Here is a 16,801-nt window from a genome sequence, read left to right as displayed (position 1 = left end):
AGAACAACCTGTGATCTCCAAAAGAGGTCATCTCACACGTAAGCTCTACTAAATTGAGGGTTACATCACATCACTGGCAAAGGCCTTGCATTCTTTCTGGCTGGAGTAATACTCTTTTAGACTCTGCATTTGACTGTAATCGCACACAACCACAGCTACCTGAAAGTAGTGATTTTAAAATATTATTTCATCTACATATACAGTGGGAACCTTCAAGAACGCAGCCATCTGTATTTCAGTTGAGGTTCAAAATAAATAAATTTTTAAAAGATTCAAATGGACGTGCTTGATCTGCGGTTATCTTCCACTTTCAGTTAAATATACAGGGAAGTAAATACACAATCAGGTAAGCTCTGATTGTTTGACAAAGTGGGCAGGACGTACTTTCAGCCATCACTGTTCAAACCTTCAAGGAAGGTTGTGAGGATGGGAGTGCACACAGGAGATCAGAAGTGGATTTTAGAAGAGGAAGCGTGAGCAGTTGCTGTTACTGCTGGTGTTGCCAGTCGTGACATTTAAATGTCAGGATAGCTGCTGTCTTGTCAGAAAAGATCACAGTGACTGTGTAGAAAAAAAGTCAGTACACTGACCTCAGCTTTTCACAGAATTGCACAGAACCTCTTTGCGCCAGTGCTTAAGTCTACAAAACACCTTGTAACACACCGAGGGAATATCTGCAGGACAGCACTGTTAAGATATTCTGCTACATGAAACCAAGCACGTAAGCACATGCAGAACAACAGACAGGAATTTACAAGGGCTAGAAAAGACTGAGAATTCTGTCACTGCCCTTCAGTTGAAAAGAAAACAAAACAACTATATAGGAATCAATGTCAAGAAAGAGCAGAGAAAAATGAATCTCTACCACATTCTCTTCTCAGAGTAAAGCACTCTAATTACATTTCTCTCCCTTTAAATGGAGAAGAGATTTAATAAAAAACAAATTTATGCTGCAAGCTAGCGTGGTGAAGTTCAACACAGCAGTGGTTAAAAAGCCCTCTGAAATGCGCTGCAATGCCACGAACAACACTCTACAGAGAGGCCAGATCATTTCTAAGACTGTTAGGTAAGAATTACATGGCTCAATACAGAACAATTCCGAATCACCTAGTCACTAATTTAATAACTCATTAGCCAACACAAGCCCTTAAAACAAACGATGCAGGCTGTGGATACGGAAACAAGAACAAGTTCATCTGGCCACTAGACGTCCCTACTCCACCTCAGAAATACAGCTGTGAATGTTCACTTTTCTCACTGCAAATAACGGAGCTATAAAAAGCAAGACATAAGGAAGTGGCACTTTCCCCACATATAGCACATTCATAATATCTAATTCATGACTGAAATAAGTGTCATAATGCTCTCCAGATGCAATAGCCAATTCAGATTGCAAATGCCTGCTTTTTTATTACCCGAACTGCAGATTCCCAAATATGATTTGGCATGGAGTAATTCTATTTTGAGTTGATAGCACCCTAGAAGGAGACTCATTGCCCAAGAATACATCACTCTACAGTAACAGCGGATGCTAACTTGAGTCTTGTTATTTCTTTGGTTGAGATACTTTACAGACACAGACACCCCATGTTTTAAAAGATTGGTCTCAATGCTTTGATTTGTTTCTGGTGGTTAAAGGCAACTGAGTGCTGGATGACTGGAAAAAAAAAAGCAGATTAATTAGTGCCCTCCCCCATGCACACACACACCAAGCTTTGTCTTTGGTATATAACAAAAATAAACCTCCCACCAGAGATCTTGGAAATCTTGAACTTTTATTCCCTCCAGGAGGATTTATTACTTTCCAATGAGCGGCTGTTCATGTGCTTCTCCTTCTTGTTCCTATTCATAGGATCAGATCCTGACTAGCATGCACAACCTCAAAAGAAAAGAAAGACTGAATACAAAGTGTTTAAAAAAATATCCTGTTAAAAGTGTAAGCTAACTAGGGGTTGACACTGTATCCTATCATGTAAATAGCTGTCTCCAAGAGCCTTACCTTATAGGCCACACTGTTCGAAGAATCCACAATGATAAAAAGTGGCTTTCTTGTGAAAGGGTAGAGATCCCCAGGGTGAAGGCTGAAAAGAGAAAGATGCTTCACAGAGCACTAGGATTGCTACGAAGCTGTGACAGGGCACGAGTTTCTCAAACACAGCTGCTCATGACCAGATAAAAAGTCAGCAGTTCCCTCTTGCCTCAATCTTCAGATTCACCCTGAGAAAGTAACTGCAAAACTAACTGGGTATTCTCTGTAACATGGATTACAGGAATTGTTAGTTCTTTCCTAACAAGAGATGTAGAGATGTTTGTCTTCTTGAGAACTAATCATCCATTAACTTGAAACTTCCCAGTAATAAAGAATTTACCTTAAGTCACAGTAATACTTGCCATGCTTAAATTGTCATTTAGAATTGCACAGTCATTTACAATTGGTGAAGTTCAAGCCAATCTACATTTATGATGTTCTGCCATGAACTGAATGTGTTTGCAATTGTCACACTCATAAAACTTACCAATGCATCTCCTTGTAAGATTGGTTTCTCTTGTGGATAGCATCTCCATTTATAACATCCCGGTTACTATTTGTCAGAACACCACCGAAATCATATGGACCTACAGAGGGCAAAAAGAAATTTGAAATTAACAGCGGTAACGAAGCTCTGTTAGGAACTTAATGAACACAGGAAAAGGAGGAAGCAACCAAAAATCCCAGAAACAAAGTGAATCTGAGCTACTGTCGTTGTAGGGAGAAAATGGAGGAACGTGGAGACTTTACTGGCTACACACTCAATGTAACTCATATTCAGTAGTTTGGTCATCTATCAAAATAGAAGAAAAATGCAACATCATATTTTCTACTTTATTCATTCACTATTTATCCACAGATATAACACAAAAAAATCCAGATACCAGCTCTCATTACACTAGATAGCAAAAGATTAAAACTCATTACTTATTTCGTAGAGAACAATTAATACCTTCGATAAATGTCTGCATAAGCTAGTATATCCTATAACCAGAATCTCACTAAAAACTAATGTTAAATCAATCAAGCCCTTTAGCCTCTCAGAATTGATATAACATCTGCAATAAGTGCACTGCGAAGAGAAGAAAATGTTCAAAGAATGAATTTCAGTATTCCAGAAAGGACAAAACATTTTAAACAGGTCTCCAATCTGCAGCAAAGATTCATTTTTAATACTTCAAATACAGAATTCACAGTTCTTAAATGCACATAGCTGAACATGTGCTCCTAAGTGACCTAAAGAAAGGTTCTGCTAAGCTCACACAACTGAGCTACCTGCCAGTCTGTTTGAGAGCAAAAATGAAAGGAATGGCTGAAAAACACCAATTCCTACATAAAAAAATCAAAAAATCTTGGGATACCAAGAAATATTTCTGCCATTGATATGAGTATGAAGCATCACTAACTTTAGCTCAAGACAGTATTAGGGTTTCCTAATACTGCTATACAGTTGCAGAGTTGGTCGACTCACATTTGGCCACCAACTGCAACCTTTTCAGGATTGGCTACATAGGACACTTTTCCATTTCAAAGGAAACTCTGGGGCTACAAAACTAGGAACAGAACATACATTAATTTAGCACTGTTAGAAATGTCTCACATGTGACCTGTCAAGAACAAATGGCTTACAGGCAACTGACAGCGCAACTTGCACTGCTCTCTCTTTTAATAAGGTGGAACTTTTTTGGGGGGTCCATGCAGACTGCATCACCTTATTAAAAGAATGCAGTTGTAATGAGATTCATTTCATAAAAAATTAAGTCTGATTATGCAGCTTTTCACAAAACAGAGCTCTAATGGCAAAGTAAATGGTAAAGTACTGAACTGAAATAATACATGCAGTGAAGTGAACATAACACAAGCTGAACAGAACAGATCAGCTAGAACCCACCAACAGTCACAGCAAAAAGTAAAATGTTAAAAACATTAAAAAAAAAAATCACTGCCACAATCAAAATTTGACAGGGATTTTTTTTTTTAACCTTTAACATTTTGAGAGATCTATAAATCATGCATGGGAACGGACAAGGCATGCATCTCATAAAGGAATGCAAGTCTCAATCAGATGAGGTGTGTACAATATTTAGGATGTTAAAAACACTTTTTTCCTTAAATTATAAAAATATAAGTGGATCTTTTGACTGTGTTTGCTTCAGCCAACTAATTTTCAGCTTTTACATTGCAGCTGCATCCAAATGTTCTGCTAAATTCCAAAGAACAGGAGGATGAAGTGAGGGGAATAGTCAAAAAATCATGAAAAGGCTTGAATTGTCACATTAACAAGTATGCAAAGAGAACAGTCCGTGCAGACACTTCAGCCCTTTTAGCACCCATCTCCTGACTGTATGCTCTCACAGTACTAGAGATTTGAAAGAATCACAAAGTGCCAGTTAGCTATTTTATAACGTTTGCACGGATGCATCCTTTGAGCCATGTGGTCTTCAAAATTGGTAACACTTTTGATACTTCAGATGCATCAAAAACTGGCGATGTCCTTTAAAAAGGTCCCAGGTTAATGCACACTAATTTAAACACAGAGAATTATCTACTGCTTGTGCAAAGAAAAGACTTATCTAAGTAAACAGTAGAATAAAATCAACTTGTCTTTTACAAGGAGCTTTGTGACATCTTTCTTGATCACTTGTCCTGGAACACAAAGAGAATTCAAGCCCTGTTCATGACAGGGAGCATTCCTTTATTGTACCTTCACTATCCGAACGACCTGATGGGAACACGCCCGTGGCAGACAGGTAGATGAGCAGCACGCTGTTTGCAGGCAGCTCCTGAAATTCACAGACAGAAGAGTGGCAAGGGGAGAAACGCAGAACACCCAACCATTAGATTAATAAAAGCATTATCATTGAAGAACGTGCTGCTCCCACTCCCAGCTGTCCTTCATGCTTTTCTTCTTAGGAGTACATACCGCTCCCCACTACGTACACCCCTTTAAGCAGGTGAGCATACAGACAAAAATGTAAAGCAATGATATCAATACTGTTCTGTTTGCTCGTTTCCATGCAGACCTGTAGGCTGACCTTAGAAGTTCAAACGGCAGTTTAAAAAAGAAATAAGATTTGCTTCCACATAGAAGCTGTTACTAAACAACCCAGAACTGAGGCTTTCCAAGATATGGAAACCCCAAGCTTTCAGGATGCATGTGAGCTAACTCCCAAACTATTTACGTTCTCACAGGAATTTTTCTTTATGTCTAAATACTGCAGTGTGTGTAACACCTGCCTCTCCCCTGAATTCCCAGCTGAACAACAAAAGCAACACATCCAGGCTCCCACACAGACTTGCAAAATAAGCCTCTTTTCATCCCATCTAAGGACAGTCCATATGACAAAGCAGAAGCTTTTAAATTCTGCAAAAGGCTGAGCAAGTGGGGGACCAAAATTCACTGATTTCACAAACCTTAAATGATGCTGCTAAAAATGTGTACAGCTGGCTAAAAGTTGGTTTATAAAGCAGGTATTTATGAGGGTTTTCTCGCCTGGCTGGTTTCTCTGTTGACTCCTATTGAAAAACAAATAAATTTAAAAAATAACTTTATATTTACAAAGCAGCTTCATTACCCTCTAAATTTCTGCTTATTACAATGTTTATTTTCAACGTATTTCCCACTGAAATGGCTTGCCCATGCAGCATTTCCTATACAGTAAAGTATGATGTAAAGTATTAGCAGCAGAACTTCACATGATCCCTCACTCTGTTATCTACAACATCCTCTCTAAAGCACAATCCACAATAACAATGGAAAACAAGTTCCCTGTCTAAATTAAAAAATTAAAATCTAGCTATTTCTTTTTACCTACAGATAAAGTCGGGTGGGTTTTTTTGCTTTCACAGAAGGGGATATTTAACTTTGATACCAATTAGCAAGATGATGAACTTACGTGGCTCCATGACTGCCAGAGTGAAAGCAAAGCAATGGGTGAGCATACGTGGACAAGGACAGACACTCCTTCAGAAGTACGCAGGCTACACCACTGTAAACCACTTGTGAAATTATGTCCAACTGTTCATTTCTAATAATTCACCCACTATTGACATTTTTTCCCCAAGAAAACAAAACCAAAGGTAATGTGTTTGGCACATTACTTGAGTCAAACTCCACAGATTTGAGCTACCCTCCATCAACTTCAGGTAAGAGCTACATCAGCCTTCCTAACTGGCTCTGCACAGTGACAGTATAGATAGTTTCTTTTCTTCTTCCCCCCCCCCAGGCTGTTAAAACCTGCTGCTAAGTTTGTCACTGAAACAGAACTCACCTGCATTCCAGGTTTGTTCATCTGCGAAGCTAAATTCATTGGTTCCCTTTCAAGTGCTTGTAGCATTCGGAACATATCAACTGTCAATTCACTGAACTTCACCTGCGAAAGGAGACAAATGGTTTGCTCTGTCAGATACAACTGAAGTAGTCTGTTTTTCTTTGGAATTATCCAAGAGTCTCAACTACATCCCACGCACCACTTTCTGTCAATATATCTCTGAATCTCAAAAGTCTGTGAATGACTTTGAGCTCATACAGGACGAAGTCTATTTACTACAGCTCCACCAGCCCAGTTTACCGCATTCACAAATTAGACTTTTCTGACTTGTTCACAAATCACGTGATGGAATACCCCATGTACTCTGTATTTAGACACTATTTGGAAGATACACAAACTCTAGTTTACATTCAGCTCTGCTCTTTACTGTAAAAAGAGTTCAGAGATAACGAAGTCTGCATAGTTTCACCACCATCATCATGTAAAAAACAAGCCTTTGAAAATCTCGTGAAAGCCCTTTCCTGTTGCAACTGCAGCTGGAACAAAACGTCCCGTTGAGACCCTTCAAGCACGAACACTGCTAAGAACAATCTCTTATATGAAAAATCAATTGTATCTAGCCTCTACTGCAATAATCTAAATATTCTGCTGCGTGATTAAGAGATATTGCTGAGAGGGAGAGAATTTGAGCTGTAACAATACAAGTTAAGACTTTATGATTACTTTTACCTGGTTATTGCAGTTCCCAATAATCAGTGCATCTGCAAGAGCAAGCTGTCCCACTATCATTCCCTGCTCCAGCAATGGAGCTCCAGTTTCAGAAAGCCTGTTGGAGGTGATTACAATGGTGTTGTCGTCATTTAAAACCATTACAGGGTCTGCCTAAAAAGGTAACCAGAACAAATTAGGAATTCAGCAGAGCACACAGGTTTGCATTTAGTGTACATAGAGAAGACAGCGTCTTCTCAGTCACAAACTTTTCAAAAATAATGCAGATTTTAAAAATTAGTTTGCCACGTTTGTATGAAAGCCACTAAGGAAAGGCACTCCAACAATCAAAGTACACCTTGGAGCACAAGAAAAACCTTGAGCAAATAGGAATGGCTTCCACAGCAGCAGAAATAAAAAGGTGACTGAGCGTGTCTCAGCTTCACAATTCTGTCTTCACTACATTGTATGACCAGGTCTGACTTTTTAGGCACTTGAACAGCTGTCACTGCTACACTACTGTAAACACATTTCAATGATTTAATTGGGCAACAACACAGTCCTTCCACATGGCACACCTGCTTAGCACAGAGGTGGGGTCACAGGAACACTTTGGTGACGAAGTCAGAAAAATTTACCTTAAACTGAAGAAAGAAATGGTATTCTCACCTCAATAAAAGCTGCCACTTCCTGAAGAACCAGGTTCCACTCCACCTGATCTTCAGTATTAAAACGATGAGTGTAGTCTTCAATCTCATCTGAAAGCTCCTAATTTAAGAAGTTCAAATGCTCAGTTACTTCCTAAACTGAAAGCTTAACTGTCACTAACTTCACAATGTGCTTAGCTGTGCTGGCCTTTAAGAATGGAAGAAGAGTCACTTTGCTCAAGAACAGATGCAGCACACTTATGACTAACACGCCAGCCAAAACAAGCTCCCTCAGGAGACAAAGTGCCAATGCTGCAGTGGGTTTCAGCAAAGCCAAGTTACTTTTCAGCAGGTCTCAATGTCTGGAATGTCTCAAGTGTAACTATCACATTCACATACAGCCTTGTTGCTTGTTTTTCCCTTAACCTATGGACAACAAGGATTCAAATTTAATCTCACAAACAACTTCAAATACATTACAAAAGTGAACTGTGTGGCTTTTTTAATTGTTGCTACTAATTCAAGTGAGCTTAGATAAAAAGACAGTAATGCAACTACACAAAACTGTCAAAACCAGAAGCTGCTTGCAGCAAGGTTGTCAGAGGGGTTTGGGAGCCATATTCTGTTAGGAGAAGCACACTGTTCCTTCAGGGCAACTAAAGGGTAGCTCTCAATCTCAGCAGTAACTACTGGAATATTTCACTTGGCGTTCAAATAATACTATCAAATTATTCAAACATCAAGTGTTTGATCAAATGTCTGATTCACAGAAGATATTCATTGTGTTGGATGTCATATATATTACAAAGACCAGCACTGGTCAAGTACAAAGACTTGAGTTTACAATTATTCAATACTTTATTCCCATAGCAATGGCATATGCAGATCCAGCCTCTCTAATTTCTAATATAAACGGTAACATTTACATCCTTTAGCAAGGCTTCATTCTGATGGGTCCTTGGGAGGTGCAAAATATATTCAGGATGTATCCTAGACACGGGACAGAGTGATGGCAGTTTGGAAGGGAAGAGAAATAAGCTCAGCATCAAACTTGGAGACATGGGCTTTCACAGCAATGAAGCGTCACGAAGACTTCCTGGGGGAGACCTCATCAATGTCTTCAATCAATTACAGGAATGAAGAGGTGTTCACAGTCACTGAACGATTCCCACACTTTCAGATCAATAACGTGGATCTTACAGTTTATTTTCAACTACACCTTCTTGAACCAAATGTTCATGTCATACTGGTATCTTTTCACAGTTCTATCCATATTACCATTTCCTTCTGTGGCATCCAAATTCACAATCAAAAGAAATTAAAAAGGAAAAGCTACATAGCAGCACTATCAAATATCATAGATCTAATTAGTGATATTTAAGGTTAAACAGACTACGTTACTGAGTTCTGAATTAGGAGAAAAGCCCTGAAAAAACCAATGACCTCCCACTCTTATCACCATCACCCTCATTTTAACATACCTTTACAAGGTCCTTTACAACATCCATTTTGTTGAGCAAGAGACAAACCACTATAAACCTTGCATAGTAACGCAGCTTCTTAACCACTAATTCAGGCCTGAAAAATACCATAGAGAAATTAGAGATCAGAATACAACACAGGTAGGCAAAGCATACAACGCAGCATACCAGGTCCCAGCACCAAAACTGAGCAGGACTCAAGATGTCAGAAATTTGGGGCTAATAACTTTCTAGCTAGGGCCACATAAGAATGTTCCTCCAGTCTTCCTGTAAAGCTCTTATTTATACTAAGGTATTTAATCATGGCAAAAGGGTTAAAAAAGAAACTTCCTCCAACAACACTGACTTCATCTCAGTTATGATCCTATGTTCCAAATTACTTGCTACTTACATAAACTATTCTGGTCTTAGGAAAGAAAAAAAGAAGGGCATCCATTCAGATATACCTGTCTTCCTTGTTAACCTGGGAGTAGTATGACCTCTGCCTGATCGCGGAATAGAAGGAGAAAGCTTCATTGAGATAGCTGGTTTCAGAAGTGCGCAAGCTGTAGAGGAGGAATCAGATTAGCTCAGGGCTTCAGATGCAAACCCGTGCCAAACCCTCCCTTCCTGCCCCCTTGACCTTTCTGTGCATCAATGGCAAAACTCTCTCTTCAAGTAACTTTTAATGTAAGCCAGACTCATTCTTATTGTATGCTGGGAAGACAGATTTCAGAGCTTGGATTCACTCTCTGATAACAATAAAATCTGCCCATCTTGTGCCCATAGGAACAGGTGACAGGTTAATTCAAGAGTTTACAGGTACATTAAGCTCCCAAACTTGTACATCACACTTTTGCACAAGAGCCACATGCAGCACACGTGGAAGACTTAGACACCTTGGAGGTGGGAGGTAAGTCCCTAGGCAGTATTGATGTGGCTCTAGGAATATCATAGCAGGCTCAAAGGTGCCTTTCTCTGCAGCACCCCCATGCTGCCCCAAGTGCCTCTCGTTCAGAGCTCATGACTCAACTGACATCCGTTTCTACCTCAGCATGCCCCTGACTGAGTATGCACATAATGAGCATGGAACTGCCACTAACACTGCATTTCCCTACTGAATCCTTTTCTGTGCTTACTTACTAATAATGGTAATAGAGCTGCCCAATCTTGGAAGCAATTTCCCCAATTTGCCACCGCTTCAACCCATACCGATTGTCCAATACTTGTCTATTTCGCAAGAGAGAAAAGAAAGATTAAAAGGCATTCCAGAATTTCTCAGATCATCACACCAGACAAGACAAAGAGCCGCTGTAGGGCCAAATTCAGCTTTTGTTACTGGTGTGGTATTCCCAAAGCAGTTCCTCACAGAGCCAATAGCATTGCATATGCACACCAGAACACGGCCATTTAGGTTGCAAAAAAACTTGTGAGAGCTAGACATAAGTATGTTGCATGAAATACACGAAACAAAAAAGTCACCAAATCCCAGAACACTCAACTACACAGCCAACATGAGGTGTGAAAGATCAGAGCCCACACTGCAGCAAGACACTTCACACCACTCCAGATAGGTTCTGCACTGCAGAAGCCATCATCCCAGCTTCTCCTTGGCAATACATTAAAGCAGCATGCATTCAAGTAGAGCAAAAGGTTCTGTTCTACAAAAAAACAAAAGTTGCACTGAAAACTCTGTAACATTTTAATTCATTAGACTGTGAGCACCACAGGAAGTGACTATTCCCTCCCTTCATGCTTGAACGACACAATGAAATTTCAATCTTAATGGGGGCCCCTGGCGTACCGTAATGCCAGAGATTAAAGTTGCCTTTAAATTCATAGAACAGAGCTGCCCACAACATTCCCTTACCGATGCTGCTGTTGAAACTTCCAGAGTTTGGTGTAAACATCAAACGTTCGTCCAAAATAGGATTGCCACTGCTTCTGCCCATACTGAGGTAAATCCCTGCAACAAGAGAAGTAATTTCATTGTTTTTATGTACAGAAAGCTAAACTGGGCCCATAAAATATGATCATTTTAAAAAAAACAACAACACAATAAGAAATACGTACCTGGAAGCGAGCAAGCAAGCAATAATATAATGGCAATTAGTTCCTTTGGACTAATTTAGATTGATGATATTTCTTTCTACTCACTCAGGAAATAATCTTTTTTAAACAAAATGGCTGCTCACTGTTTCAGAAACAGTCCTATTAAACACGTGTAAATCAGCTGTCCAAGCATCATCAGGCCAAGCAAGCAATGTAGATGCATGCAGCCAACATTCACTGGATCAGGTTACACCATCAGGGTAATATTTGTCACCCCTTAACCCAGAGCTAGCAACAGGGTGGAACCTGAGACATGTGTCTTTTTCATTATTGATTTCCAGTGCCATAAAGCAAGTTAGTCAAGCCACTTCCATTCTCCTTTCATTAAGTCATTTAATTTCCATGCTGTGATATATTTTCCTCCACCTTCCTCGCCCTACAACTGCGATGCAGTCCCAAGGATTTTAGCTTTAAAGGTACATACTCTCAACCCTAGCAGAAGGCCTTCATCTGAGAGTTGTTTGGGCCTTGGAACAAACACAGCCGAGAAGACTGAAGACTGTCAGTCTCACTGAATTCATGATGCTTACAAATCTGTACTGAAGTTGATTCAGAGGAGGCATACAAGCAGACGTGGAACTGGAATAGCATTTCCAACACGGCAAAGTATATCATTTAATTCAAGAATTACTCATTCAGGGAACGCTCTCTCAAATCACTGTGCTGGTTAGCACACCACTCAGCATCTCACTCTTCCTGCAGCAGACCTGCCTGCAAAGGCTGCACCTCCAAGCCTGGGCTATCTAAGCTGCAGCAAATCACTACATTTTGGAAATCATGCCATGACATCTAGAGGAGTCAAACAGGCAAAGCACTATACCACAGTTTCCAGAGCAATGTGCTGGTGTCTTTCTGCTAACTACAATTGCTTTAACAGCACCCCAGGTAGAAAAGGAAATTAACGTTCCTTTGTATATCAGCCAATCATACTTGCCACTCTTCCTCCCTCAAATACTGAGAAGTAGGTGTGTGCACAAACTAAGAGACAGACAGCTGTTTGTGGATGATTGTTATGTATATGCCCCTCATCAGTAAGCTAAAATGGTCTCTGCATCTCACCTGGCATCTTCTATTGCATGACAGTCACCTCTCAGTTCTGCCCCTCCCCCTGCACAAGCCTAAGCATTCCTATGAAACCTCATTCAACTCACTGCACTGCATTGGGTGGGAATACAAGAAAATAGTGGCATTCTAAAAAGCCTCTGTTATGCAGCACGCACGTGCCTGGCCCTTGTTGTCCACATGTATATTGCTCAAGCTGCACGCTCTCCTAATTGCAGCTGGCATAGCTGCACAGTGCCATGCGATCCCTGCGCTCCCCAGGGAACAGGGAAGATCTCCATGGAAACAGACAGTCGCACTTGTTCTTTTGATAGTATTCTGACATGGCTGTAATAAAACTTCATTTATGACAATACATTACCATGGCTCCCTCACAGATTTTTGCAGATAAGCCCTGCCATTGCCACCACCCATTTTCGCTCCCGTTTGCCGTTTTGTGTTCTCGTGTTGCTCCCACGTACCACAAAACCTTGCCATGAGAAAGCAGCCAGCATAAGTGAGCGAAGACATGTAGTGCACAGTTTCTTTAATCAGACCAGAGAATCTGCCTTACTGAGTGAGAACGGTAGTCCAAGGAGCTCCTGCTTCAGGAGCCTAAGCAGTACTGGGATAACAGGCTTTCTGCATAGCTTCTCCCTTCCCCCTGACCCACAAGGACAGTGAGCACACCAGGAACACAGTATCCAGCCTCACCTGCCATGGCTGTGTGAAGCCTCTCAGCAAGAGACAGGGCTACAGCCTGCTGCAGTACCTGAAGCTAACAGGGCCCTGTCGTTTCTAAACCAGCAGCATCTCATAAAACTATGGTTCAATTTGCATCTTACTAGAAGTCTGAGAAATTAACAGTTAAACACTACCAGCTCTTTCCATGAAAGGAGAGCAGTCACAGTTCTTGCAGTTCAGCATTATGAGTAACAAGACCCTTAATATAGGAAAGTACAATATATGTGGAACATCCTCTTATTTAACCTTTAAGCTTCCATGTGATACTGAAAAATCTTAAGCGTAGACAGCATCTTAAGCAAGAAAATCGTAACTGATGACAGTACGCCATAAGAAGCTGCTTCCTAACATGCTTCCTCTCCTCAGTATTTTTCCAAGAGAAAAACAAGTGGGAGTGGGAAGAGGAGGGAAAAGAGAAACTGGCACATACTTCATTGACTCGCTCAGAACTTACAGCTCAGGGTGTTCAAAAACAAGTACAGATACTAGAAAGACTCTATCAACTCTATTCTAAGTTGCTCTGGTAGGTACAACCACAAAAGGATGGCAGTGTGAGCATCAAGTACACTTCAGAGCAGCACTCTTGGCAGATCATCATATGTTTTCCTCAAATGCCGTATTTGGCATCTGTAGTGGGAAGAGAGGAAGGAAATGCTACTGAAACAAAGACGTGGCAGGCTGAGCCCTTGCATTTTTGGCAGCAGCAATAGTTAAGCAGCTGCCAACACAGCTATAGGCTCAGTTCCCTGTAGCTGAAGTGCCCAGAGGAGATTTCAGGAAGTCACTGCTCTCCTGTCTTTCCCTCGTCACCTTATTTTTTCCCTCCCATGAAACCTATTCCATATTATGATTCTATGATATTAGAGACAAGCGAATGCCATAAAATACAGCAATGAAGGCCATAATCATCTTCCAAAATGAAGGAGGCAGGCAGGTGTCAATCTATTTATTATGCAAGCAAAAAGCAAGCAACTGGGCCGTCAGGGTCTTGCCAAGTCCCTTCTAGGTAGAACTAACCAGAAGAGAACAAGCAGTAACAGAGGAGATGCCTGAAAACTATAAAGTCACTTGACTCCACTATTATGGACACAAGAATCTATGGCCTTGCTGGTAAAACTTGTAGGTGGTTAAGTTCAGTGCAAGAAAGAACTACATTAATTGCATTAAGTTACAGCAAGGACGGAGGTACATTCTCCTTTTCACTCAACGGAGCTGGCTGTTGAGGCTCATCTCTATTTTTTTATTGCCCAAATTTCACCAAAGGTATTTTCCATCTTTTTTCATCTAGCTGGATAACGTTTCATTTTGTTGAAATATCATGGATGCATGTGGAAACTATCTCTCATCTGAAAATCCGATAGAAGCACTGCTTGCCTCCAAAAATGAAAGCCAGAATGACTGAAGGTATTCTGCCACCTCTGTGATCTAAGCTTGAGCATCACACATCCAGACAAAGACAGTATTAATTTGTACTCTTCAGTGACTCAGGTCAAAATTTCAAGCCAGCTGCATCAGAAAGTCAATGTAAGGCACTGGAAACCCTGGCCTCAAGCTACCAGTCCTCTTGCACTACTGCCAGTTTCATACAGAGCTGAATGCAATCACCAGAACTCCTTGCCTCTACTGCACACTCACCTTCCAGATTTTGGACCATCAAGTATTCTGGATTTGGTAATCAACTTTTAAACCACATGAAAAACATTATCAATCTTTGGGGAGAGGGGGACATCTTTGCTAACCATCTGTGTTTGAATAACAGCAAGCTGTATGGGCCAAACACACAGTATTACTCAGAGACCAGTAAGAGGTTGAGCTGCCAACAAGATAGGAGCTAAAAAGCATGTCGCTTAAGAGACTCTACAGCAAAACTCAGAAATAGAACAGCTCTTGGAAACATAATCTTTAACTCAGCATACATTGACATAAACAGGAAACCTATATCACTGTTTCTAATTGGAATTATTTCCCTTAAACTCCTCTTTCTCTTATTCCCTTTCTTATTGGTGCTGACAAAACAGATAGACTTACCTTAAAAATGCTTTAAAGACAATGGCAGATGTTACCTTTCCCCACAGTCTATACTGAACACCTGTTTCACCAGACACAGACAAAATAGACTAAAATTTGGACGTTGCTGTTTATCACTTTCTAAATTGCCTTCGAAAAAATATCCCTGGCCACCTTCCCTCCCACCTAAGCCAGTCCTCCTCATCCTGGCACAGAGATGGGGTTTCTGTGGTACTGCCTTTTGCAGTTGCATGCAGCTTATGCTGTACAGTAACATCTGGTCCTCAATCAGGTGTTTCAAACATTAATTCTACAATTTCACGGAATTCACAACTTCTAGCTTACTGCCAACTGACATGACTGAGACATTTAACTCACATTTCTCACATCTTCCCTACCACCTCAGGAGAAGTGCATGAATCTCTACTCCTACAGACATTCTCACGTATCTGGTCCAAAATTACCCATACAGAAGCGCAAACTGCTCTCTGCTGAACAAACTTCCTGGTTTTGAGTTTAAATGCTAGTTATATATTCAGCACCACTCACATGCTCAAACACACATTCCAGTGCTTTTCTGAAGCAATTCTGATAACATGCACTAACCTTAGGCCATTGAATAGCTGTTTAGATTTATCCAGCAAGTAGCAAAAATCCGTAACTGTTTTCCTCTCTGCCTGGGGAATATCATCTTCAGCTCCTCCTGATGACATGATTTGTTTTAGGGCAAACTCAGTCCTATGAAGAAGAAAACAGAACATTACTCAGTAATTGAGGGCTACTGTGAATTCATCCAGATTGCATGCATGTTCCACAGGGATGGTGACAACAAGCATGCAATTCCCCCACAGGTTACTCTTCTGAAGAGTCTTTAACAGCCGAGAACCAAAGCATGGGACTAATTACTGCACAATGCAATAGATAACAAAGCAAAATGTAAAATGGCACAAGAGTCATAAAATAAAGAAACTGAGGACTGTACTCACAAACACAAAACTGCCAATAAAAGGATATTAGCATAAACAACACTTCATACATAAATAGAGAAATCTTCTCTAAATTTGCCTTTCTGCAGAGGTGTTTATCCCCTGCTGTATCTAGGCACTAGTCCCACTTCTGTTTACATTTCATTTTCTTTCTGGGACTGTTGAAAACTTTGTTTATGGTTTGAAAAGTTTGTTAGCTGTTATTGGTATAACGTAGCACAATTGGACAGAATGGCTTTTATAGTCTGACTTACAACATACATGCACAGATTATCCTTTCTAACAGCCAAAAGTAAGCCGCATGCATCTCAAAAGCAGCAGTTTAAAACTGCTGCCAGGTCTTTGGCTCTTCTGTGCTCTCAAAGAATTTTGGTGCAAGTTAAAACACAACCCCAAGGGGCCAATGCGGAGCTTTTACCTCCAGCAACTTCTCTACTGGATTGGTAAGCACTTCTATTAAATAAGTTTCCAACTTGTGCAAAGGCTTTGTTTGGACCTTGCTAGCATAAATAATTACCCAGAGTCCCAATTCAAGCCAGAAAATAGCACAGCTAACTCCTTACAGTCAGTGGAAAGTACCCACAAGTATCTTCCATCAGTTGTAATGATAAACCTTCTCAACAACTAGGCAGACTTAAGAGAGAGCTCAGAGCATTTCATTCCCACCAAAAGCAGAAGAAATCAGTGGTTTCCAGCTGCTCTGGGGAAGTCAGCAAGTATGTGCTGCCACAATTCTCTAGGTCAGACAAGATGCAGCACACATTCATTTGGTTTTAAACACCTACGTGATCATGGA

The 16,801-nt window shown here is 40.6% G+C and overlaps 1 protein-coding gene across 3 annotated transcripts in view; it reads right to left on the bottom strand.

The window, feature by feature from the left end:
- The window catches only part of SCAI (suppressor of cancer cell invasion), a 30,881-nt gene that overhangs the window by 5,240 nt on the left and 8,840 nt on the right, over positions 1–16,801 (bottom strand). For all 3 annotated transcript variants that reach the window (XM_052667705.1, XM_052667704.1, XM_052667706.1), the window contains 12 exons: positions 15,626–15,757; positions 10,986–11,081; positions 10,259–10,345; positions 9,583–9,681; positions 9,137–9,233; positions 7,678–7,776; positions 7,030–7,182; positions 6,301–6,402; positions 5,444–5,545; positions 4,734–4,812; positions 2,517–2,616; positions 2,000–2,081 (listed from right to left, as the gene is read on the bottom strand). In XM_052667705.1, coding sequence (XP_052523665.1) covers positions 2,000–2,081; positions 2,517–2,616; positions 4,734–4,812; positions 5,444–5,545; positions 6,301–6,402; positions 7,030–7,182; positions 7,678–7,776; positions 9,137–9,233; positions 9,583–9,681; positions 10,259–10,345; positions 10,986–11,081; positions 15,626–15,732 — 1,203 coding nt within the window. In that variant the 5' untranslated portion in view covers positions 15,733–15,757. The remainder of the gene's footprint in view (positions 1–1,999; positions 2,082–2,516; positions 2,617–4,733; positions 4,813–5,443; positions 5,546–6,300; positions 6,403–7,029; positions 7,183–7,677; positions 7,777–9,136; positions 9,234–9,582; positions 9,682–10,258; positions 10,346–10,985; positions 11,082–15,625; positions 15,758–16,801) is intronic.

The sequence above is a fragment of the Tympanuchus pallidicinctus genome, unplaced genomic scaffold (genome assembly GCF_026119805.1).
Source record: "Tympanuchus pallidicinctus isolate F22 unplaced genomic scaffold, pur_lepc_1.0 scaffold8, whole genome shotgun sequence".
Lineage (NCBI taxonomy): Eukaryota > Metazoa > Chordata > Aves > Galliformes > Phasianidae > Tympanuchus > Tympanuchus pallidicinctus.
Note: the sequence above shows the minus strand (reverse complement) of the source record. Positions and strands in the feature narration are given on the sequence as shown.